This window comes from Triturus cristatus, chromosome 7 (genome assembly GCF_964204655.1).
Source record: "Triturus cristatus chromosome 7, aTriCri1.1, whole genome shotgun sequence".
Taxonomy (NCBI): Eukaryota; Metazoa; Chordata; class Amphibia; order Caudata; family Salamandridae; genus Triturus; species Triturus cristatus.
Window position 1 is genome coordinate 1,716,208,253 of NC_140590.1, and position 27,580 is coordinate 1,716,235,832.

The 27,580-nt window shown below is 45.8% G+C and overlaps 1 protein-coding gene across 1 annotated transcript in view; it reads left to right on the forward strand.

Moving 5' to 3' along the window:
• LOC146812866 (alpha-2-macroglobulin-like protein 1) overlaps positions 1–27,580 on the forward strand; it is a 252,930-nt gene that overhangs the window by 158,576 nt on the left and 66,774 nt on the right. The window contains exon 18 of the mRNA XM_085619942.1: positions 12,612–12,720. Coding sequence (XP_085476068.1) covers positions 12,612–12,720 — 109 coding nt within the window. The remainder of the gene's footprint in view (positions 1–12,611; positions 12,721–27,580) is intronic.

The window sequence follows — 27,580 nt, forward strand, 5'->3', positions numbered from 1 at the left end:
ATAGCTCCTGCTCCTCTTTTTTCTAATAATTTAAAAAAAGCTCAATAACGTTCACAATCACTTATTGTGATTTTTTATACCCACAGACCAACGGCTGTCAAAATCTAATGTTTAAACCCCAATGTATGAATGTTGGACATCAAACTAGGCCTTGAAGCCTCTTTCTCTGAAAGACCACTGTAATACGCCCTGAAGAAGGAGCCTGTAAAAATCATTCTTGAGCTCCGAAACGCGCGTTGGCGCTGGTCCCATGTTCAAACTCTACAACCTATGATTTTAATTGTCAATATATTGTTGTTTTCTTGAGTTTCAGGTTTATTGTCTTTAACTGTATGTTATATATGTGGTATATATGTTTTCTAATTTATGTCATGGTTGTACAATTAATCATAATTTGTGCTACAATAGTTTGATGTGAAGTGTATTATATGTATTAGAACACAGTATGAAAAATGTTTATGTATATGTTTTCTGAGGTAGTTGAAAAAAATGATAAATGAAAAAATGAATTCATAAATGAAATAATATAGTTTTATACACAGCTGACTGTGGGTATTACTTTACTATATGGACATACTGCCCTCAATTTAAAGAGTATAGTGTAGGAAGTCTTGTTTTTTGAATAGTTTCTTTCCCTGATCCCTTCCTCACTTATCTATATATTCAGGGTCCCTCTGCTGTAATCTATTGATTTATGTTCAAATAGAATGCATGCTCAGAAAGTGATGTGTAGAAAATATACGAGGCACCCATCTACCGTGACCAGATGTTTCCAAGTCCCTGGGGTGCCACATTTCCATTCCTGGACTTTGCTTTTACATATCATAATCCGTTTTGGTGGGGTGATTGAAATGAATCAAGACTACAACTCCCAGAATGCACTGATATGTAAAAGCAAAGTCCAAAAATAGAAAAGCGGTGTCCCGATAAAATGTCAGCCTGCACGTATGCAGCATGCTCGGAGAAATTTCTTGCGAAAACCATTCCTAGGTTCTCAGGGTTGTTATGAGGCTTTCCAAAGCTATTTTGCCTCTAAACATTTCTACAGGAAACAAGACTCACAGTAGAGTTATTGGGTTATTGTCGGAGGACTTTCTCAACTAAAAGCCACCGAACTGTCGGCCCCAGGGAATGCGCTCTAAATTACTTTGCACGCGTCTGTAATAAACCAGTTTTTGCGTGCTAATTTCATCAGTAATTGGTTTCTGTCGATGCTGCATGACCTATTGCTTTACATGGGCTGTTCTAATGTCACTATCTATGTGAATAAAATAAGGGTGCAACAGGTACTGGTATGAACAAGCCGCCCTCTGGGTTTGTAACGTCCATTTGCCCATCATCAGTTGGAGGCACATTTTGTTGCCTCAAACAGGACATACCTATACCACACCCTCAGCTTCTCCACTAACAGTTGACAGTTACCCCCACCCAACAGTACCATGATGAATGCATCAGTGTTGTTCTTTCAATATCCTGCATTTTAGGTCTAGGGTTAGTAAAACCTTCTGATTTTATTACAATTATAAACACAATATGCTGCGGTGTATATCTGTCAGCCTGCCCTCTTCACCTATTGGTCTGTTGTTTTATTTTGCTCAGTACAGCTTACAGCATGGGGAAGTGAGTCAGTCCACTTCAGCCAATGGCTAACCTCACTCTGAATGACGGCATTCAGTCATTTCACAAGGAATTCATTCACACACCGTTTTTTTTAAGTTCTATAGACTGTTCTGGCAATGTTTGCTTTTTGAGAACAGAAAGATATATTCGTAGCATGTGCTGGCTGCAGATAACCATGCCATTCACACTACTGGCATCTAGTGTGGGGCCCGGACTTTACAACTTGTTTTTTTAAAGAATTTTTTGTTGCCGACATGGCGTTGAGACTCCCCCTCTTCGAGTAAATGCGCATGCTCAACAGCTCCAATGTTAGATTGATTTTTTTTGGTGCTGTCAGGCTAGGACATATAGCGCTGGAGCTCTGTGCAACTTTGGCATCCTCAAAATGGAATGGAATCGAACGACAACACCGTTGGTGATCGTTGACGTTGTATCTGGCGTCTTTGACAATACCTCTTCCTCCATGCCGCGAGAATGCTCTACTTCAGGTAATGGATGGTAAAAAAGACCGGCTCTTTCAAAAGTGCCAACAGTATGGGACGAAGTACTCGTTCTCGAATCAGCGTGACGTTTGCAACCTTTGTCTGTCGCCAGATCATAACGAACAGGATGGTAGAGCCTGAAATCTGTTCAAGAACAAGAAAATGCTTTGTTCTCGTTGCGATCAAAGCTTAGGTCACAACAGCGAGGCTGAATTCTCCACGGAAGAATAACTCCTAGACACAGGTGGCGAAGAAAGGTTGAACCCTTATCACCACTTTTAGAGCTCCATAAACATCCCGCAACTACAAGATCTGGTCCACCCACACATCTCACAGTTACCTTGAATGTCCTTTCATCACCACCTTGGTGCGCCGTAGCCTTCGGGCTATGATCGACACCAATAGCCCAATGGAGCTGAGACTGGATGATGGCTTCGATCTCAATTGGGCTCAGAGCATACAGGGCATAACTGAACGGGACTTTCAGCCCTCAAAGCAAAAGCAAAATTCTGTGCTGACAAAGCCATTGATGCCTTCATAGCTTTTGATGCTGAGCATACTATTGGCGCCACTTACCTCATCAGTGCCAGCAAATTCGTCAGTCAACTAGACCTATGACGTTGAGTATGCAAGCATCATCGACACATCAAAAGACATTGGAATTAAAGTACTCAATGACAATGGTTTCCGTGCCACAGGAGCACACAAAAAAAGGATTTGCCACATAAGAAGGTTCAAGTCACATTCAACGTTGAGGATGAGGCAATGTCTTTGAAAATCTCCAAGGACTTAAGAACATGAAAAGCCTTTTGGAGGCTGAAAATTACCAAAATAAATCCAGCCATAAAAGGACTCTGCAGGATATTGCTCAAACCCAGCCTCCTTGGCAGAAAGACTATGGAACACAAAGCAACTAGCCGTATTCCACTTGACACTTCAGGTGACATTGATACAGGCAGCCCTGCACAGTACACTCAGGACGATGACTAATAGGAGTGCCCCAGATAGTCCAGATCCATGGGGAGCCTATGACGTTGTTCTACCAGACCCAGACATAGATGTACAGACAACAGCCAAGGCATCACTACTAGGTGACACTACATCATTTCATAGTGCTCTACAGCACACAGCTATCACAAAGTTCATATACACACCACGGAGGAGGAAGGAGAATTTTTAGTTGAAACACTCCAAGACTGAGCGCTCAGTGCATTATTTGCTTATGATAGGGTCAATGCTTAAAGTCTCCACAGAAATATTTAAAGACCCAGTTAACTGAAGGGTATTAAAACTTCGTAATAAGCAAAAACACAAACCTTCACCCAATGATCCGCTCTTCATTTAGGGACATCCTACAGCAGATTCCCTAGTCACAACAGTTAAGAAAAGGGAAGCTTCCCAGAGTACGGATGGCACACATCCTCCAGATAAGGACAATAAGTGAATAGATGCAGCAGGAGTGGCGGTAGTACTTGCCAATTGTTGGTGCATAACCAATTCAGTCGGCCTACTCTCACATTACAACTGAGCAACATGGGATGACATCGAGGAACTGTTACAATATCTACTGGATCAGTACAAACAAAGAGATGAGGAATTAGTGTTGGAGGGCAAACTAATCTCCAGCGCAACTATTCGCGGCACCTTGGCCTGCACGAGGAATTAACTCCTCAAACATTCTACACAGGAATGCTTGGCTATGCATATCAGGCTTTAAATAATAATACAAGATTTTATAGAGCGCGACGGCTACCCCAAGTAGGGGTGTCCTGGCGCTAAAAACCATCTGGTGAATTACGGCCAGCGAAAAATGCAACAGTAGGTCAAGTTGGGGTGTCCTAAAAGAGCCACGTTTTTAAGGCTTTCCTGAAACCGGCTTCAGTGTTTGCCTGCCGCAGGGCAGCTGGTAGGGCATTCCACAGTGAGGCTGCACCAACTGTGAAGGTTCTCCCACCTAGACGTGCCTTCTCGAAGCGGGGGGTCTGCAGCAAGATCTGAGAATTTGATCGCAACACTTGATTTTGCTTCTATAAACTCAGTCTTTTCTTCAGGTAGCCCGGACATTTTCCCTTAAGGGCCCGGTATACCAAGATCAGGGCCTTAAATGTAATTCTTTTCTCCACTTTCAGCCAATGGAGCTGCTGAAGATGCGGAGAGACATGGTGTTTGAAGGGGATGCGTAGAACCAGTCTTGCAGCTGCATTCTGAATCATTTGAAGACGTCAATGGCATATTTGGGGAGACCAAGGTATAGGCTGTTGGCGTAATCAAGCCTGGACGTGACTGTAGCATGTACTATTGATTTGCGGCAATCCTCTGGTAAAAAATTAAGGACTTTCCGCAGATTTTTCAATATACTGAAACAGCATGACTAGACCTGCTGTATTTGAGGGGAAAAAGAAAGATCCGCCTCCCATTTCACCCCTAAATTCCGGATCTGCAATGCAGGCGTCGGAGGTGAACCCATTTCTGGCGGCCACCACATCTCTGGATCTGGTGCTGAGCCCTTGCCAAAAAACAAAACTTCTGTTTTTCCGGCATTGAGCTTTAATTTGTGGACATTCATCCATAGCGCTATATCCCGCAAGCAGCCCTTAAAGTTCTTAAAAGCATCTGCCGTCCGCTCCTTAAATGAGAGAACCAACTGGGTGTCATCTGCGTAAGAAATCGCTTTCACACCCCAGTTGGCAATAAGGGAAAATAATGGAGCTAAGTAGAGATTAAACAATAGTGGGCTTAAGGCTGAGCCCTGGGGGACGCCACAATTAAGCTCCTTGGGTTTAGATACAAAAGATTGTAGAGCAACTCTCTGTGTGCGTCCACTCAAATAGGATTGCAACCATGTTAGCACTGTCCCACCGAGCCCCACATCTTGTAATCTCTGGACCAGGATGGAAGGGTCGACAGTATCAAAAGCAGCGGACAAATCCAGGAGCACCAGCAATGCCGATACCCCTGGGTCCAATGTCCATCTTACAGACTCTGCCACCTCGAGCAGAGCGGTTTCAGTACTAAACCCGCTCGAAAGCCAGATTGGGTAGCGTGAAGGGCGCAGTTCTGCTCCAAAAAAATGGTCAGTTGGCGCTGAACCATTTTCTCTAGCATTTTTCCTGGAGCAGGGAGATGGGTCTCAAAGTGCTAAGATCACCTGGATCGCCATTTTGTTTCTTCCTCAGAGGGAGAAGAGTCGCATGTTTCCATTTGCCTGGAAAGATGCCCGTGTCTTAAGAAGTGTTCCAAACATGGCGAAAGCCGTCCGTCAAGGACGAAGCCAGCAATTTCGATAATTTGGGAGGACAAGGATCATCTGGAGCACCTGACCGACATTTTTGTAATTCCACTAATGCCTCCTGGTGAGAAATCTGAGTAAAATTAGTGAAAGTTGCGCCCTCTACTCCAACTAGTGATGTGTCCACTTTCTCAGTAGCCTCCATCGGAATAAATGAATCATAAACTTTTAAAATGTTATCTTCAAAATATCTAGCAATTTTTTCACATAGTGCTACAGACGCTATTACTTCCGTCTCAATTGCCTTAGGTTTAAAAAATGTTTGAACTACTTAAAAAACTTCTGTGCACGAGTGATCTGCATTCTGGATGTGTGCTACAAAATAGTCCCATCTGGCTGCTTAGTTAAGACAGTCGGCCAGTCTCCACTGCCGTTCCAGTTTTTTGCATCTGCTTTTTTGATCTTTCAAAGTGGTGGAGAACCACGGGGCAGAGGGGGAACATCTTGAGGGTTTCCCTATTCTGCTCGGTGCAACACGTTCCACCGCGTCCGCAATCCATTGATGCATCGCGGCTGCGTCTGAATTAGGGTGTGATCAGACCAGGTTAATGGAATCTGAGATTAAAAGTCCCTTTTAATGGAGAACACCTTTTTGTCCCAGAGGTTGATACCCAATTGGAAAAAATAAAAAAATACACAAACTGTGAAATTCATGGGGGGCTCACAGTCCACAACACCTAGACAGCAGCCCTTTCACAGGTTTCAGGGCGGGGTGGAGCCAAAACCCCCTCCACTGACGCACAGTCCTGTCAGAAACAACAGAAGGCATATCACCAGCAAACCACTAGGGGATACTATAGAGGTAGATTTAAATGGGGTAGTCAAAGAGAGAAAGGCTAAGGTACCACCGGAAAAGGATCCTCCACTTCGAAACAATGACTCACCACAACTTTCCCCGATCATACAAAACCTTTTGGGGGTAAGCATACAGCAGTACCATCAACTCTGGCCTGAAATAACAACCAACCAGTGGGTGCTGTCCATTGTTCGGCATGGATACTACCTAGAACTTACTTCACAACCTCCAAGCACACCACCACACAGACACTCAACCCTCAGCACCTCCACCTTTTTAAAGAGGAGGTAAGATCGCTGCTATTGAAAGGCTACATAGAGCTTGTTCCAAAAGAACACCTCGGAAGAGGCGTGTATTCCATATACTTTTTGATACTCAAGATGGACGGCATGTTGAGACCAATATTGGATCTCCCCCCTCGTAATCAATACATATTATTGGAACACTTCCATTTGGTAAGGGCACTTACTTTCACATCCCCATTCATCCAGCACATCGTCCATACATCAGATGTTTGGTGAGTGGACATCATTACCAGTTCAAGGTGCTGCCCTTCGGGTGATGACAGCACTAAGAGTCTTTACCAAATGCCTGGCATTGTAGCAGCACATTTGAGAAGACACAACATTCATGTCTTCCCATAACTGGATGATTGGCTCATAAAGAGTACAAATGCCTGCAAGATATACAGACTACCATGAGCTTGTTACACAAATTGGGTTTCACAATCAATACAACAAAATTCCACTTGCAGCCTTTCCTGATACAAATATATCTGGGAGTGACTCCAAACTCTCTTACAGCCAAAGCTGCTCTCCAGAACCAACAAGCTCTTTTTCAGCCACATCTGCCAGGCAGAGTAATGATGCACCTCTTGGATATGATGCAATCCTCTATAGCGATTGTCATTCACGCCAGGCTTCACATGCATCCCCTACAGGAGTGTCTAGTATCTGAATGGTCCCAGACGAAGGGCAGTTTAGAGGATCTAGTGTTGATTCCACCCATGGTCCATCGGTCACTGCAAAGGTGGAGAACAGCCTATCTACTTAAGGGCATACCTTTTTGTACCCAATACCACAAATAACAATTACCACAGATGCATCACTTTTAGGATGGGGGCGTATATGGAGGATATCACAGTCCATGGTACATGGACCGATCAGCAACAAACTCTACACATTTGCGTACTAGAACTTGTAGCCATCCAGTTAGCATCAAAAAGCCTTTGTCACCACTGTCACTCAGAAAACTGTTCGCCGATCAGACATGACGGCAATGTATTACATAAAAAAGCTGGGGGGCACCCATTCAATACAGTTGTCTCGCTTGGTGCAGGAGACTTGTCTCTTTGCCCTCACATCTAACTCCCTGCAGAATATCTTCCGTAAGTGGACAATTGGTAGGCAGACCTGCTCAGCAGAATGTAGCAACAAGTCCACAAGTGGGAACTCCACCCCCAAGTCCTCCAATGCTTCCTCCACTATTGGGAAACACCAGACGTGTAGCTATATGCCTCACAGCGGACCAGAGCCAGTCCTTTCAACCCGTAACAACTGAACTTCGCAATTTGGCTCCTGAAGTCATATAATTTGAATACTTGCATTTGCTTCCAGAGTGTATGGACATTCCTAAAGAGGCACAGCATCCAACAACTAGAGCCTGTTATGCTGCTAAATGGAAAAGATTTGTCCATTACTGTATGGCTCAACACATAGACCCCTGTGCACCCATGTTACAAGAAATAGTATGTTATCTGCTACACCTACAAATATCAATGCTCGCATACACTTCCATACAACTGCACCTTGCAGCATACCTGGAAAGTAAAAAACACAGGTCTCTTTTTCGCGTATCGGTCATTAAAGCTTTCATGGAAGGCCTTAAAAGAATTATCCCTCCCTGAGCACTCCCAGCATGGAACATTAATGTGGCACTTACAAGACTTATGCCCACAACTTTTGAATCTTTGTATTCCTGCCCCCTACAGTTCCTGTCATGGAAGGTTCCTTTCTTGGTAGTTATCACATCATTGACAAGGGTTAGCAAATTACATGCATTCACAATAGAAAGACCGTACTTTCAGGTTTTCCAAGACAAGATGCGACTACGGATGAATCCAAAGCTTTTTCCAAAAGTCGTACCTCCTTTTCACTTAAATAAGACACTAGACCTCCCTGTGTTTTATTTCTAAACTGGAGACAGTTGCAGAAAGAGGCCAAACACTTGATGTTAAAAGAGCATTGCTGTATTATATTGATAGGACTAAAACCTTTCGGGAAACACAGCAGTTATTTGTTGCTTTCTCAAACCCTAGAAAATTAAAACACAATTTCAAAAGCAGAAATTGCACGTTGGATAGTACAATGCATCCAGATATGTTGCATTAAACTCAAATGTACATTACCGTCGATCCACAAGCACCTTCTACTAGAAAGAAAGGTGATTCTTTATCGTTTCTAGGTAACATTCCTTTAGCTGGCATTTGTAAGACAGCTACTTGGACTAATCCACATACATTTAAAAAACACTAGTGTTTGGATGTCCAAGCAAGAAAACAAGCTCTGGTTTTCAACCAGTGTTAAAAACTTTGGGGTCAATTATGATGTCGGTGGGATTGACACCAGGGCCGGACTGGCCATAGCGGGCACTGGGCATTTCCCCAGTGGGCCGCTAGGGTTGGGGGGCCGGTTTTGATTGTTACAGGGCCGGTTTTGCAGCATAGCTGCAATATCGGCCGCTGTAACGAAATCGGCAGAAACAGGCCCTGGTAAACAGCTCGGCCACGCTCCCAAACCCCTGGTGGGCTGGCCAAGCACTTTGCCAGGGCTGGTTTTGGGTCCCAGTCCGGCCCTGATTGACACTGACTTACCGTCGGTCCCACTGACATCTCTAACCTCGGTCAGTCCACCGCATTAGGATGCGGTCAGTCCGACCGCATTGACCCAGAGAATGACCGATAGCTTCTGATCGCGTCAAAGAGCCTGTCGGGCGGTCGGTCGAATCGCATTCCCCACAATAGAGGCGGTGCCTTCTCAGGTACTGCCGTGGGGATTACAATCCACCTTTCTGCCAGCCATTTCACGTTGGTTCTTCAGATGTGAAAAAGCTGGTGGAAAGGCGTTTTTGGGGCCCCCAGCAGGGCCCCTGTCTCCTGAGGTCCTCCTCTATGGGTCCTGGGGGGCATTTTTGGTGCCCCCCTATACATCCCTGCACCGTGCAGTGCCTTCCACAGGGTGCAGGAATGTTTGAAAACATCCTCCTTTGCATTGGGACTTGTGCTGCGGCCCTTTTACGGGCCGCAGCACAAGCCTCAATACACATAGGCATGTTTCCGACCACCTCCAAGGCAGTCAGATCCTAATTTGGCGGGTGGGACCACCGACTACCTGTCGGTCTGTCCCATTCTGCAACGATGGCAGTCGGATGCTCGTCTGACCGCTATCTTAATCGGCCCCTTTATTCCAGACATCTGCACCAACTGATACGTGAGAGGCACAGACGGATGTATGATGATACAACGCAAACATTTACAACGAATGCCTTTACAACACAGTTTTTACATCGCAACATACATTACAACGCATGTTTTTACATCGCATGCCATCACAACGCATTTTTAGAAACTACATTTACAACGCATTCCATTACCAATCAATCAATAAAGCTTTATTCGGCATTTAAGTCATAAAAGCACATTTACAATTGTTACATAAGATGAAAAGATTTATAAATTACCTAAAAAGTTAAAATACAATTAAATTGAATAACCATAAAGCTAACAATTTAAAACATGAAGTTAAAACATTCTGTATGAAGCCGGTCCATGGAGACTTATATTACATGAAAATTAACATGGTTAGACTTTAATATCACGTGGCTTTTCTACCCATAAATAATAGTAATTACATCAAATAGAGTTTGGGTAATACCATATGGGTTTAAGAAGGGAGAGTTTCAGCATTCCTCATGGTTTTTAACCTTATGCCCCAGGCCCATCCTAAAAATTTGGCCACAGCTATACAGATCGGAGGTGCAGGGTTTGTGCTCAGAATGCGGAGAGCTGATGCATAACTTCTAATACCCAGGTATTTACAGATTGGTTTTATCCATACTTCCCTGGGTACTGCATACATTGGACAGAAGAATAATACATGTCCTGTGGTCTCACGTTCTTCCAAACATCTATAACACTTGTCATTCTTAGTGCCTTGTCCCCCCCATCTGGAGGTGAATTCTGCGACAGGTAAGGTGCCCACCCTTAACTGGAAATATAATTTACGATCTATAGTTTTTTCAATGATATCCCAGTACTCCTCTAGCAGAGGGTAGGTTTTTAGATCGAAAACACGGCATGATAAATGAGTGGAAAGCCCTTGGGAAATTTCCAACTTATAGACCCATTCCCAGTATATTGTTTTCAGATTTTCCTTGGGTGGGAAGACAGCATTAACAGGATCATTCCAAAGTCCGATCAGGCCTATACTGCCCAGGAGAAGTTTGATCCCGTATAACCACTTTATTTTTTGGGACCTATCAGATTCTATTATGTCCACAAAACCGCTCCTATAATGGGCAAGTTCATCTGTGCACCAAAGCCGCCGCTAGTATAATATTGGACGGAGCTTCGCCAGATGTTCAACTGGTTTTTTGCCAAGATCCAATAAAAGGGGACGCATTGGTGTGCTTGAAGGGAGGTTTGTAACCTTACGTAGAAACGCATTTTCTGATACCTTCAGGCTGTTCAAATTATCAAATCCCCAAAGTTCAGCTCCATATAGGCATGAACTCAGAATCTTCGTCCCATAGATTTCCAAAACTGGTGAGATTGGTTTGGTAATCGAGGTTTTAAACCTAGACAAAAGCGCACCTGATTTTTGCTTATGTTGTAATAAAACCCGATCCAACTGGCATCCCCAGCGCATATCCTTCTGCAATGTTATGCCTAAATATGTAAATGATGTAACCTCCTCCAAAGGTAGCTTGTTCATAAAAATCTTTCCCTTGAAGGATTTATGGGCATTAAAGGAGATGAACTTCGTTTTCCCCGTGTTAATTTCCAAACCCCTTTCTGAGCAGAATTCTTCAAAGCACACCAGAGCCTTTTGCAAGCCACTCGGTGTCTTTGAGATAATTAGCGTGTCATCCGCAAACAAGAGGATAGGAATACGCACTCCTGCCAAAACCGGTGCGTCGGTGGGGGTCAGTGAGAGGCGACCGGCCACCCCGTTGACAAAAAGTGACAACAGGGTAGGCGCCAAAACGCACCCCTGCCGCACACCCCTGCCAACCGGGAAGTCCTCAGTCACCTCCCCCACGCCCCCCCATCGCACCCGTGCAACATTTCCCTCATGTAAGCGGATTATCACGGTAAGGAGATCGGGTGCAATGCCCATTTCCCTCAATACCTGCCAAAGCCTTCTACGAGGTACCAAATCAAAAGCAGCTTTTAAGTCCACAAACACCGCATATAGGGCGCCGTTTCCCAAGACCACTGTCTTCCAATATAGGTTAACAAAACGGAAAACTTGGTCAATTGTGCTTGTTCGGGAACGGAACCCTGCCTGCATTGGACTTAAAATATCCTGATCATCCATCCATGTTTGGATTTCATTAAGAAACATACGACCTATAATTTTTTGGATCGAGTCTATTAGACTAGTTGGTCTGTAGTTGCTTGCAATTGCTTTATCCCTTTTTTTAAAAACTGGTACAATTTCTGCTCCCCTCCACGAGGGGGGGATATCTGCATTCCATTACAACGCATACCATTACAACACATTACTTTTAGGGCAACAGTAGGGTAAGTGTTGGATAGTGTAGGGGTAAAAATGACTATTCCCCATTTCTTACCTTATATTGCGTTGTAATGACTTGCGTTGTAGTGACATGCGATGTAATGGCTGCGTTGTAATGGCATCCGATGTAAAGGATGCTGCGCTGTAATGACTGCGTTGTAAAGGTAGTGCGATATAATGACTGTGTTGTAGTGACATGCGTTGTAATGACATGTGTTATAGTGACATGCGATGTAATAGCTGCGTTGTAATAGCATGCAATGTAAAGGATGCTGCGTTGTGAAGGTAGTGCGATGTAATGACTGCATTGTAAAGGTTGTTTCCCGCAGAGACAGGCAGTGATAGTGAAAAAGAATGAGTGGCTGAGAAGCATTTTCTACACTCAATAATAATTTTTTCACCAAATTTCACACCAAACATTTTGTCAAATCCTCACTCTTTGACTGATAAATCATGCCGAAGAGACTGTATCAGGCATGTGCAGTGACAGAGATTTATTGCACGCGCTAGACCTCTTACCTGCATTTCACCCAGCAGGTCTATCCGGTGGTTCATTGAGGCACAATATCACGGTCTTCTGCTCAATTACAATAGTTGTGTTTATTTTCTCTTTGCATCCATGCCAGAAAGCTCAGCTCTGGATGCCAAGGTCCTACCAGAATCTCAACCGAAGGTGGAAGAGCAGGTCCGGAAGCATTTCCCGGAGACCTGGATCTGGGACCTGACAGCAGTTGGGTATGTTATCTTTACTTTAGTAGAATCTCTTGATGATATTTTATGTTCTTGATTCACAGTGGATGGCCTGTTGCTTAAGTTGGAATCAACTATTGCTTCATTGTCCACTGTCCAGTCTTTGTGTTACGTTGAGTTTAAAATATTGTGGCACATAAACATCAGAAAACATATTGAGATGCAAAAATATCTCGGTTATAGAATATTGTTATCAAGAACATTTTTGTATTTGGTAGATAATATCGTTTTTAAGAATATTGTTGTTTGAAATATCGTTTTCAGCAACATTGTTGTAAAAATATGTTTATTAAAATTATTTTAATGTGTTTGTTGCTATAATTATTTTAGATGCAAGTATTTTTGGCATAATTGTTATTAAATGTATAAAATGTACAACTGAGGGCTAACGTTAAAGTCTTTCACTGTGACACACCTCGTTCGAGGTCTCACGGTTCCTTCTCAACCAGATCCTTGCCGGCAAACTCACCAGGCACCATATGTGTATAATCCACCATCTGTTGTTCACTGTAGTAGTGCCGTGTTATTTACCACCTGGCACACATAGTTCACAGAGCGCTTCGCGTTTACCTAGCATCTCTAATTGTCTTGCCTCCGTTTTTTATACGCCTAGCAGCATGATACACCTCCATAGTGCGTGTGTCACCAATGGTACGATCCTTGAAGACAGGTTTGCTTTATCACAGCACTTAAGATTGCATTTTATAGTTGCTATAAATCCACGGCACCAAAGTGGCAGTCTCATATGTGTTCTTGTGCTGTCTTGTTTCCTTCCACAGGTTTTGCGCTGCAGTGTCCGCAATTGTGCCGACACTGGGTCCACACACCTTAGCGAGTGTGTAGGTAAACAACCTTTTTATCTTTTTCACTTACCACGTGGCACTTCGCACTTTGCCACTCACTTACTGCACTGGTCCTGACGAAAGCTCCACATTTTTACACGAGAGCTGAAACATGTAGACCTACAACACCGACAACTAGTAGATAATTATTTCTTTCGTAGTTGCATCACATACCCTGCTTTTTAATCTATATCCTGAGCCGCCAGTAATAAATTTCCTAAAGGCAAGGATTCTCAGATATTTTTAACTATCACTACATCACACTCTTGCACCACACCAGCTCCGCTGTAGCCAGGCGTCGCAGCACAACCGGGGGGCATTCGGCCACCCGGTTGGGACCCCGATGATGAAGCATGACACCAACCAGGTTGGTGTGTGAGGGGTCTTTTAACCTACCTAGTGGGTTCCCAAACACTGTCTCACAGTGATCGTACCACACTACATTGGGTCCGTCCACCACTGATAAAACTCATTTACATTCAGGGGATACGGATGTACCTCTCCTTTTCCCTAGCTCTCTCATTGTTCTCTACATTCATTCACAGCGCACAGCTGTGAGATATTTTTCTATATATTGCGCACTCCCCCCCCCCCCCCCCCCCTTTTTTCACTATGGCTGAGAACCCAGGTTTAGGGTTCACATTGGATGATGTCAATAGTGTACTTGACAACCCTCCATTACTGGCAGATTTCAACTTGGCAACCTCCATTGCTCAAACAGCTGATTGTGATAACCTTAATGAAAAGAAACGCAACCGGATCAGAACTATACTCCACGGAGTAATTCTAACCGAGTACTTACGGAACAACACTGCACCAAGAGGCCTGATAGTCACTAATGCCCCACGCATCTTTCTAGAAGGCCCCACCTTCCGAAAAGATTGGGCACAAATAGCATGGAGATGCACGCGTGACTGGATGATCCTCATCATCCAAACATCTAAACGCCTCTCTGACGCATTCCTCATTGAAATACAAGCCACGGAAACTCACTTCAAAGCTACTCTTTCCTCATTCAAGAAGAAACTAGAGAAAACTAATAAAGAAATAAACGAATACAAAGAAGGCCTCACCCAAAGCAAAATTACCAAATTCCAGTAGGACCTCAAAAGATTCTCTTATGCGAAGACCTACCCTTACGCCGAAGCTGACTACCAACCACCTCATCGGACTGACATGTCAGGCACATCATCAGATGAAGACTCATCAGGGAGCAGCGGCTCCAGTAACAGCAGCTACCGCAGACGTCAGCAAGGTAGAGGGGACCCAACAGGGTGGCAACAACCATGGACCCCGGGGACCCAACGTACTATACCCATCCATGTATCCCCCTATACACCCACAGTTCGGGTACGGTTGGAATCCACCATTTGGTCCACCACCACCATACATGAACCAGAACCAACCGCAGCCTTTTTTAGGAAGAGGCCGAAGAGGTCGCGGAAAGAGACGCAGAGGGAACACAGTACACTGGCAAGACAACCCTCCACAGGGAGCACAGACAAGGAGCCAAACCAGAGACCAACAACCAGGCCCGAGCACACGCTAAGTCTCATCACCAACCTCTCCAAACACATCCTAACACCTACAGAGGAAGCCATCCTAGAGAAAGGCCTTGGCTATGCCCCCATGACCAAACTTGACAAATTCAAACTGCATTGCGAATTAGCTGAATTTTTCCGCAAACTCAAACTTAAGGCCTTCTTTGAGAACACCCCCACTCTCACTGACCCTAGAGACCAGGGGGACACCACCTTACGGGTGAAATCCACCTTCATGCCACCTCCTAGCTCTACTCCACCAGAAATCTTGGTCTATGAGCAAGCGGTGTTTAAGGAAATCGAAGCTCTCAAGGAACCCCACACGTTCCAAAACACTAGCAGATCAGAACGCATGGCCTTACAATCACTGAAGAACAACCCTGAGATAATAATCAAACCAGCCGATAAAGGGGGAGGTACGGTAATCCTCAACAAAGAGGATTATCACCAAGAATGTCAGCGTTTACTCAATGATACAAAGAACTATGAACGGCTCACACATGACCCCAGCACTTCCCTGAAAACATGCATCCAAACCCTGGTGGAAGAAGCGGAACAGACTGGCCAGATCTCCAAAAGCGAGGCCAAATTCCTTACCACCACACAAGGGAAAATACCATATTTCTACACTGTTCCTAAAATCCACAAGAACAAAACCCCTCCCCCTGGTCGCCCTATCGTCTCAGGCATCGGGTCCCTGCTGGAACCCCTATCACGCTTCTGCGACCATTTTTTTTACAACCTCTGGTCCAGTCAACCAGCACGTACCTCAAAGACACCAAAGACCTCTTAGGACTCCTAGCGAACATACACTATGACCCGAACACATCTTTTTTGGTATCACTAGATGTAGAAAGCCTGTACACCAGCCTCCCCCAAGATGACACTCTACGAGTACTAGAAGAAGCCCTCAACGAGGTCGATTGGCAATACCACACGCCTCCCTCGTTCGTACTGAAGTGCGCTACCCTGGCGCTCAAAGAAAACTACTTTGAATATGAGGGCAAACTCTATCTCCAGAAGTATGGTACATCGATGGGGAGCGTTTTCGCTCCCAGTATAGCGGGTCTGTATGTATTTAACTTTGAGACCAAACATCTGCTCATTAACAACCAACCACGAATCCCACAAATCAAATTCTACAAACGCTATATTGATGACATCCTCCTTATCTGGGAAGGCTCGAGCGAATCACTTACCATCTTCTGTGACTGGCTAAACACGTGTGACCCTAACCTGCGTTTCACACACAGCTTTGACAGGCACCAGACCACTTTCCTAGATCTGGACATAAAAGCAGCTTCAGGAGGACTCATGAGTAAGACACACTTCAAACCCACTGCCCGCAACTCCCTCCTTCATTTTTCCAGTTTTCACCTCAGAGCCCTCCGTGAAAACCTCCCGTATGGCCAATTTCTGCGACTTCGCAGAAACTGCAGTGACCCTAAAGATTACATAGTGCAAGCCAAAGATCTTTGCCACAAGCTGCACCAACGCGGCTATCCAACTCACATAACCAAGACCGCTAATAAGAGGGCCAGAAACCAAATCCGCAAAGGCTTACTGGAAACCTACCCTAGAGAACCCACCCCTCCTCCACTGACGTGCGTAACCACTTACAATACGGTGACCAATAAAGTTTCCCAAATCATCAAAAAGAATTGGAAGATCCTGAACACAGGCAACCTGAAATGGGAACCTCCCCTTCTCTCAACAAAAAGAGCGAAATCCATCAAGGACACTATTGTATCTACCAGACCGGCTCTCCCCGTCAGACCATTGAACACGGTGCTCAACTCCTGGGGTCTCCCAAACATCAAAGGGCATTTCCCCTGCGGTAACTGTAGCGTCTGTCACATCACAGAGACAACCAAAAACCTCAACCTTGAACCTGGAAAAACATGGGAATTACGCAAACATACCAACTGTAATACAGAGAATGTTGTGTACCGGATCGTATGCCCTTGTAACCTCATTTACATTGGTATGACTACTCGGAAAATCAAAACCCGCATTTGCGAACACCGCAGCACGATACGCTGTAAGAAAAATACCACTAAAATGACCAATCATTTTTGGGAAAAAGGCCACACGACCAATGATGAGATGGGTCGTACTGGAAGCCTTAGATCATAACCTTCCCAACATCCAGACCCGCCTCCTGGAACAGGAACAGAGATGGATATATCGACTGTCCAGCCACATCACCGGCCTGAACGATAATATCCCCTGGAACTGTCTGAGAAAATCCTGATTTTTCCCTGGAATAGGCTCAGACAACCTTGATTCTCCCTGGTGTTTCTGTCTAATACATGTCTCTGCTTTATTCAGCATCCCAACCTCCCTCGAGTTCTTAATTCTCTTAGCCCTAACTAACATCAGTACCGGCTTTTTCCTGTCTCCCCCACAGGCCCTTTCTTGCTATTCAGCATCTCTGGCCTTATCCTTACTGCGCACGCGCAGGTTTAGTGACATCTCTATGCCAGTCCCTTTCCTCTCCGCGCCCCCGGAGCACCTACGCATGCGCGCCGTGCACACTTCTCTCTTTGGAGCGGGCGCTTTTCTCCTAGGCACCCCCGCAGCATTCACGCATGCGCGCCAGGCCCACGCTGCTCCTTCACGCATGCGCAGTCCTCGCGGCCCCGCCCATGTTCACCAGCAAGCCCGCGGGTACGCAATGGAGCACTTCACCATTTAACCTCTCCCTTCCGGGGGTACCACAGCATCCGGGACTTCGGGAGACCACAGTAGGTGCCAGGCGATGGTAGCTCCTCAACCAAGTAAGGTGGCGTTTGCATTTTTCCCTGGGGATTACTATATCCTACCCTACCTCACCCCTGAGACGTGTAACTTCTTTCTTCTACAGAATTGACGTGAGGAGCGCCCCCCCTCCCGTTTCCTGAACAGCGCACTCACTCAGCCATAGTGTAATTATTTTAATGTCTTAACGTTTCCTTCCCTGCATTGCGCATCCTGTTTAGTAAACAGCGCCCACTACGAACTATTAAAGCGCTTTCCTCATGGCTCCATTCAGCCTCGACTTACCAGCGCTCACTGGGTCTTTCACTGTGACACACCTCGTTCGAGGTCTCACGGTTCCTTCTCAACCAGATCATTGCCGGCAAACTCACCAGGCACCATATGTGTATAATCCACCATCTGTTGTTTACTGTAGTAGTGCCGTGTTATTTACCACCTGGCACACATAGTTCACAGAGCACTTCGCGTTTACCTAGCATCTCTAATTGTCTTGCCTCCGTTTTTTATACGCCTAGCAGCATGATACACCTCCATAGTGCGTGTGTCACCAATGGTACGATCCTTGAAGACAGGTTTGCTTTATCACAGCACTTAAGATTGCATTTTATAGTTGCTATAAATCCACGGCACCAAAGTGGCAGTCTCATATGTGTTCTTGTGCTGTCTTGTTTCCTTCCACAGGTTTTGCGCTGCAGTGTCCGCAATTGTGCCGACACTGGGTCCACACACCTTAGCGAGTGTGTAGGTAAACCACCTTTTTATCTTTTTCACTTACCACGTGGCACTTCGCACTTTGCCACTCACTTACTGCACTGGTCCTGACGAAAGCTCCACATTTTTACACGAGAGCTGAAACATGTAGACCTACAACACCGACAACTAGTAGATAATTATTTCTTTCGTAGTTGCATCACATACCCTGCTTTTTAATCTATATCCTGAGCCGCCAGTAATAAATTTCCTAAAGGCAAGGATTCTCAGAGATATTTTTAACTATCACTACATCACACTCTTGCACCACACCAGCTCCGCTGTAGCCAGGTGTCGCAGCACAACCGGGGGGCATTCGGCCACCCGGTTGGGACCCCGATGATGAAGCATGACACCAACCAGGTTGGTGTGTGAGGGGTCTTTTAACCTACCTAGTGGGTTCCCAAACACTGTCTCACAGTGATCGTACCACACTACATTGGGTCCGTCCACCATTGATAAAACTTATTTACATTCAGGGGATACGGACGTACCTCTCCTTTTCCCTAGCTCTCTCATTGTTCTCTACATAACGTTATAGCTCACCATGTTTTTTCTTTCCTGGTTTGTATTGATATAATAGACGTCAACAGCTTAGATGTAATACTGACTCATATTGACTCTACTGAGAATCCCGGTTGTACCGGACTCTGTAATGGTTGTTGACACAATAAAAAAAAATTAAATTTTTTTTTAATAAAATGTAGTTTGTAATTTTAAGTGATGTCGTTTTTTTTAATGTTGTTAGTTATTTATAATATTGCAGTGGGTTGCTGGTTTTGTAGGGGACTAGGTTTGGGAATAATTTTAATCAGAAATATTTTAATGAATTGTAATTCATTTTTTATTGAGTAATTTTTATATTAAATAATTGTGTACATTGTTTAATTGTTGTATTGTATTTTGAATTTGAAATTGTAATTTAAAATTTTGTTTGAGATTTATTATTAGCAATAGTAACTTATGCTTTAGTATGTCATACTATATATAAATGTGTGTGTATGTTTATATAAATATATATTAATATATAGTATTAAATGGTGGAATGTATTTACTTTACATTATATTAATTTTTATATTTTATAATATTTTACATTTACTACTATCAACTTTGTAAATAGAATTTAAACCATTTTTTGCCTGTTTGTGGATCATATTACTGTCAGCTATGTATTTTTTGAATATTTTTGGTATTTCCGTTATAAGTTATGGAACATAATATTGTCGTAGTCAATTAAGAACTCTTTATAAATCAAGCAGGAAGAGGTTTGGAAGCGGGAAAGTGAGAGCATAAGGCCAGCTCAGCAGAGTCAGCACAGTAGATAGCAGTTCCAGCACAAGTGGGGTAGGGCTGGGCAATTATTTTTCCAGTTCCAGGGCATACCCGCCTTTTCCAGCACCTGCTTCAGTTTAGCGTACAGTGGACAAAAAGCATGAGTAGCCTGGTGGTACCTGTATCGATCCACACACTGATGCAAGATGACTTGCCTGCTCATCCCATCATGGACAGAACATGATGGTATGAGCGTGCAGACACATGAGGATCCTGATGCCACGGTTTTCACCTCAGTGACCTGTTTTGTTTTGGGGGCAGTGGGCTTAGTATACAAAATTCAGTAGATCGGATGACAAGAAAGTTGCATCCACTACATCGACCTTCCACTGCTTTGTTGGGTAAGTATATGATTTCTGTTTCCAAGTCTACTTCTACACTTCTCCCAAGATAAGTTTGAGTAGGGTTAAGAATAGTTATTATATACTTACCCTAGGATGTTGTGATAGGAGATAGCCTGGAAGTGATGTTAGTGTAGGTCAATACTGTTAATATCTAAAGAACAACATACAACTGTTTTGCCTGAACCTGAGTGGTTTTTCTGTGTTACTGAGCAAAGAATCTGCCCTTTTTTCTAGTTCTTCTGAGAAGTGCATGTTGGCATATTTAGTCACAGCCACTGTGTTGGCATAATGAAAAACATTGGAAAATCACATGGATCTAGCAGACCATTTCACTGCACCAATGCTGTATGCTGATGCTGTGCAGCCTCGGCGAAATTTAAAAAAGAGACGCAAATGTGCCACTGCTGTTGCTGGTTGCATCACCCTGTAGGCGTGTCCATGCATTAAAACATAGGATTGTGCATGCATTACAAAGTATGTACACAAATGAATGCATCCTCCTACAGAATGACACAGGCACCATATTCTTCATTTTTGGTGACCAATGTTAGATTGCGGACACCGTTTAAGTCAGTAAAGTAAAAAAACGTAAGTGTGTAAAAGTGCTTTTCTTGTAGCAGAGTTCACAACAGCAAATGGCAGCTGCCAGACGCTTTAATAGCATGCTAGTTGGAGGAGGAGAAGTAAAGTAACAAGAAGTGGTGGTGTGACAGTAAAAATATAGCCTGTTGGGTAACTGAAGGGAAAAGCAGCACACAAGAGGGACAGCAACAAGGATAGTGGGTGACGGGGATTGATAAAAGAGAAGCACATGAACAAGAAAGCAGCACAGGAGGGAGAGAGCAGCACAGCGCATGATCCTTTTGGCACAGAGAGAAGCACACAAAGGAAAGCACTAGAAAACATATCACACTCATGGATTGATTTAATAAAAAATAAAAAAGAAGTTCCCTGTAAGTGAGCAGTGATGAGATACAAGACAGCCAGTCAATAGGATGGCGAAGAGGCTGTCCTCCGGGAAGAGGGAGAAAAAAGAGAAGAGGAAGGAAAGCCATCGAATAAGTAGCAAGCAAACCAGAGCAACAAAGCCACCAATGAAAATAGTGAGCAGGCTGTAAGCCAATTTTAAATTCTTGTTATATCCCACAGAAAGTCATTCATAACTAGACAGCTAACAGCTACACCTGAAAAGGAGGATTAGGGCATTTTCAATGTTTGACAAAAACGTTGGCCCATACTAGAGCTTCAGTTCTGCTGCAGCCTGTGGACTTTCCTGAACAGTGTGGTTACAGGACTTTGCAGAATCTTCAGATATCAGCTTCCAGCTCCATAGTTAGAGAGCAAGAGTTCCCTCTGCCCCTCCCACACACCAGCACCTTGAGACCCTGACGAGTGAGTAGCGTGCTTCAAAACCACTGATTGATTGAAGAGTTTCAGAGAAAGGTTCAAGAGGAATGGGACAGAGAAAAATGCCTAAAGTATAAATGGCACTCAATATATAATTATTATTTAAACCCATTCGATAGACGACTCTTAGTGGTTCCTGAAGCCGTAAAAGGAAGTAGAGTAATGTCGTCATCTACTGATAATGATGTGTCCAAAATCTAGGCTGTAAACCCCCTCACTGTGATCGCTGGCCAAACCTTTGCTGAAATACTTTCCATTTCAAATCTGGCTGTGCCTGAGACGTGGTGCCCAAACTGGATAAAAATGCATGAAGGATATTCTAACATTGTGCCACATCCATCAAGCCATTAACAGAATGCTGTGTCCAGGCCTGTTAGTTTTGAGTACCAGCAGTGTTGCTAACAACAACATAGCACCCACCTTCAATGGTACTCAGTGATGCCAAGGGGTTGTCCATTGATGCTCATCCTTCTCTAATACGCAAATCCCGCTTATCGCGCCTCTTGAATTAGTAAAAAGAAATACAAAGATATTAGCTTGTGGTATCTGCTTTGGCAAGAGTGGAGTGAAGAATGTGGAGCTTGCCATAGGAGAAGGTCCTTTTTTGCCAAGTGGTACCCTTTGACTGTTGACACCATGGTCAGGCAGCTTGGGCAAAGCTGACAATGCACCAATTTAGGAGATAAATGGACATGCTGAGTGAGCCTAGTATTGTGTTTGTCACCCAAGGCCCCATTTGCCCTAAAATAAATTCCAGTAGAATAATTTGCAAGTGAAAATATGTCCATAAGAGGGACTTCTGGGGGGGTGTGGCCAACCACCGAAGCTGGTGAATGCACATCTCTAGTGCTCCCACTGGGTGCCTGAAAAACCATGCACATCTCACATAATCCATGTCGCAAGGGGGGCTGTATCACAATCCCTGTGCGGGGACTCCCTGCTTACGCCCTCAGAGGCACTTGGGACCAAAATGTTTACAGCACAAGCCGGCGCATGAATGCAGACGGACCAACTGCATGGAAGACCGCCCAGCGGCTGCACATCATGGCCCTGACAATTTCTGCCCTTTTTTTGACACACCCTAGCCAGCGCTAGTGGTACACTGAGATTGCCACCACTCATAAACCCTCTTTGGTTTTCTTCCCCGTGCTGCCCAAGATATTCAAGCAGCTGGGCAAACTCTCTGGGGCCCAGGCACAGCAACCAGTATAAGAGGCCGGCAGTGTGGGATGCCACAGACGCCGATCGCAGGACCTACCCAGGAGATTCACCTTATTCGGAGACGGGCTCACTGGGGGTCCTCTCTGATTTTCCCATTCTGCTGCCCTGGGCTGTTGAGCAGCTCAGTGGACGTTCGGGGGCCCACGTGCTGCATGAGGAGCCGGCCCGGGGGATTCGCTTTATTCTGCAACAGACTCGTGAACCATACTGGCGCTGGGAGTGGTAGATCACACATGCTGACCGCCTTCCGCCCCTGCCTGAGCGGCAGTGCTGCTTGGGCACGCTCCTGCCGATAACAGCACTGACAATACAGGTGAGCTTGGCCAGGCGAGCTGCAGGGATAGGATCAACGGTGTTGTGTGGCCCTCCCAGGCCTTCAACCTCTCCGGCACCTTTGTGCTCCTTACTAAACATGTCCCCACTGAGGAGCTTCCTCCTATTCTCATGGGATCGGGTTACTGCAGCACTCAGGATCTCTCATGACCTGAAGCGTACAGCTGCTGTAATTTTGAGCCTACTTTTATCCCCCTGGATGAACCATTGATTACATGGGGATCTTCTCCAATAGCTCAGGAGTGCCCTTCTGCAATGGTTGAAGACGGAGGTTGCCCCGCTGGATTCAGTGGAAAGAGCAAATAGGGTGCCAGTACATCACCCTCCCCTGGGGGCACCACCGAGACTTATAGTTGCTCACATTCTCAATTTCAGAGACTGAGATGTGGTTCTGCAGAAGGCCAGAAACAATGCCCCAAAATGTATGAACAATATCAACATATCTCTCTCTGGATTAAACCTTGACAGTCCAGCGCCAACGGGCATCCTTCCTGCCTGCCAAAAAACAACTCAAGATGGAGGGACTCACCTATGCACTGATATTCCCAGCCCGTTCAGGGTCGTCCATGAGCAACGCACTCTGTTTTTTGTCACCCTAGAGGCTGTATGTAACTGGTTGGACCAGCATTACCCTAATGCATGCCATCATTCTCCAGTGGTTACAACAAACAAATGATGGACGGCATGCTGACAATGCAGACATTCTCCCCCAGTCAAGAGATCTGGGTTAAATCCATCGTTCTTTTGCCCACTACGCCACCCCAGTTCAGACATGGCCATATGCAAATCAGTCTTGAACCTGTGCCTCATGGGAACAGTCCAGCCCGAACTGCCAAGCCATGTCTTCCCTGGACCGGAATCAAGCATCCTAGGACCGGTTTCTGGGTATCAGCCGTCATCAGCCAGGATAGCTTGACTCCAGTGGCGTAGTGAGCACGGGACCCACGTCTGGGCATACCCATCCCACTTAGGGCGAAAAGCGTTACAACAAACAAATGATGGACGGAATGCTGACAATGCAGACATTCTCCCCCAGTCAAGAGATCTGGGTTAAATCCATCGTTCTTTTGCCCACTACGCCACCCCAGTTCAGACATGGCCATATGCAAATCAGTCTTGAACCTGTGCCTCATGGGAACAGTCCAGCCCGAACTGCCAAGCCATGTCTTCCCTGGACTGGAATCAAGCATCCTAGGACCGGTTTCTGGCTATCAGCCGTCATCAGCCAGGATAGCTTGACTCCAGTGGCGTAGTGAGCACGGGACCCACGTCTGGGCATACCCATCCCACTTAGGGCGAAAAGCGTTACAACAAACAAATGATGGCCGGAATGCTGACAATGCAGACATTCTCCCCCAGTCAAGAGATCTGGGTTAAATCCATCGTTCTTTTGCCCACTACGTCACCCCAGTTCAGACATGGCCATATGCAAATCAGTCTTGAACCTGTGCCTCATGGGAACAGTCCAGCCCGAACTGCCAAGCCATGTCTTCCCTGGACCGGAATCAAGCATCCTAGGACCGGTTTCTGGCTATCAGCCGTCATCAGCCAGGATAGCTTGACTCCAGTGGCGTAGTGAGCACGGGACCCACGTCTGGGCATACCCATCCCACTTAGGGCGAAAAGCGTTACAACAAACAAATGATGGACGGAATGCTGACAATGCAGACATTCTCCCCCAGTCAAGAGATCTGGGTTAAATCCATCGTTCTTTTGCCCACTACGCCACCCCAGTTCAGACATGGCCATATGCAAATCAGTCTTGAACCTGTGCCTCATGGGAACAGTCCAGCCCGAACTGCCAAGCCATGTCTTCCCTGGACCGGAATCAAGCATCCTAGGACCGGTTTCTGGCTATCAGCCGTCATCAGCCAGGATAGCTTGACTCCAGTGGCGTAGTGAGCACGGGACCCACGTCTGGGCATACCCATCCCACTTAGGGCGAAAAGCGTTACAACAAACAAATGATGGACGGAATGCTGACAATGCAGACATTCTCCCCCAGTCAAGAGATCTGGGTTAAATCCATCGTTCTTTTGCCCACTACGCCACCCCAGTTCAGACATAGCCATATGCAAATCAGTCTTGAACCTGTGCCTCATGGGAACAGTCCAGCCCGAACTGCCAAGCCATGTCTTCCCTGGACCGGAATCAAGCATCCTAGGACCAGTTTCTGGCTATCAGCCGTCATCAGCCAGGATAGCTTGACTCCAGTGGCGTAGTGAGCACGGGACCCACGTCTGGGCATACCCATCCCACTTAGGGCGAAAAGCGTTACAACAAACAAATGATGGACGGAATGCTGACAATGCAGACATTCTCCCCCAGTCAAGAGATCTGGGTTAAATGCATCGTTCTTTTGCCCACTACGCCACCCCAGTTCAGACATGGCCATATGCAAATCAGTCTTGAACCTGTGCCTCATGGGAACAGTCCAGCCCGAACTGCCAAGCCATGTCTTCCCTGGACCGGAATCAAGCATCCTAGGACCGGTTTCTGGCTATCAGCCGTCATCAGCCAGGATAGCTTGACTCCAGTGGCGTAGTGAGCACGGGACCCACGTCTGGGCATACCCATCCCACTTAGGGCGAAAAGCGTTACAACAAACAAATGATGGACGGAATGCTGACAATGCAGGCATTCTCCCCCAGTCAAGAGATCTGGGTTAAATCCATCGTTCTTTTGCCCACTACGCCACCCCAGTTCAGACATGGCCATATGCAAATCAGTCTTGAACCTGTGCCTCATGGGAACAGTCCAGCCCGAACTGCCAAGCCATGTCTTCCCTAGACCGGAATCAAGCATCCTAGGACCGGTTTCTGGCTATCAGCCGTCATCAGCCAGGATAGCTTGACTCCAGTGGCGTAGTGAGCACGGGACCCACGTCTGGGCATACCCATCCCACTTAGGGCGAAAAGCGTTACAACAAACAAATGATGGACGGAATGCTGACAATGCAGACATTCTCCCCCAGTCAAGAGATCTGGGTTAAATCCATCGTTCTTTTGCCCACTACGCCACCCCAGTTCAGACATGGCCATATGCAAATCAGTCTTGAACCTGTGCCTCATGGGAACAGTCCAGCCCGAACTGCCAAGCCATGTCTTCCCTGGACCGGAATCAAGCATCCTAGGACCGGTTTCTGGCTATCAGCCGTCATCAGCCAGGATAGCTTGACTCCAGTGGCGTAGTGAGCACGGGACCCACGTCTGGGCATACCCATCCCACTTAGGGCGAAAAGCGTTACAACAAACAAATGATGGACGGAATGCTGACAATGCAGACATTCTCCCCCAGTCAAGAGATCTGGGTTAAATCCATCGTTCTTTTGCCCACTACGCCACCCCAGTTCAGACATGGCCATATGCAAATCAGACTTGAACCTGTGCCTCATGGGAACAGTCCAGCCCGAACTGCCAAGCCATGTCTTCCCTGGACCGGAATCAAGCATCCTAGGACCGGTTTCTGGCTACCAGCCGTCATCAGCCGTGGGACCCGTGCTCACTACGCCACTGGAGTCAAGCTATCCTGGCTGATGACGGCTGATAGCCAGAAACCGGTCCTAGGATGCTTGATTCCGGTCCAGGGAAGACATGGCTTGGCAGTTCGGGCTGGACTGTTCCCATGAGGCACAGGGTCAAGACTGATTTGCATATGGCCATGTCTAAACTGGGGTGGTGTAGTGGGCAAAAGAACGATGGATTTAACCCAGATCTCTTGACTGGGGGAGAATGTATGCATTGTCAGCATTCCGTCCATCATTTGTTTGTTGTAACGCTTTTCACCCTAAGTGGGATGGGTATTCCCAGACGTGGGACCCGTGCTCACTACGCCACTGGAGTCAAGCTATCCTGGCTGATGACGGCTGATAGCCAGAAACTGGTCCTAGGATGCTTGATTCCGGTCCAGGGAAGACATGGCTTGGCAGTTCGGGCTGGACTGTTCCCATGAGGCACAGGGTCAAGACTGATTTGCATATGGCCATGTCTAAACTGGGGTGGTGTAGTGGGCAAAAGAACGATGGATTTAACCCAGATCTCTTGACTGGGGGAGAATGTATGCATTGTCAGCATTCCGTCCATCATTTGTTTGTTGTAACGCTTTTCGCCCTAAGTGGGATGGGTATTCCCAGACGTGGGACCCGTGCTCAATACGCTACTGGAGTCAAGCTATCCTGGCTGATGACGGCTGATAGCCAGAAACCGGTCCTAGGATGCTTGATTTCGGTCCAGGGAAGACATGGCTTGGCAGTTCGGGCTGGACTGTTCCCATGAGACACAGGGTCAAGACTGATTTGCATATGGCCATGTCTAA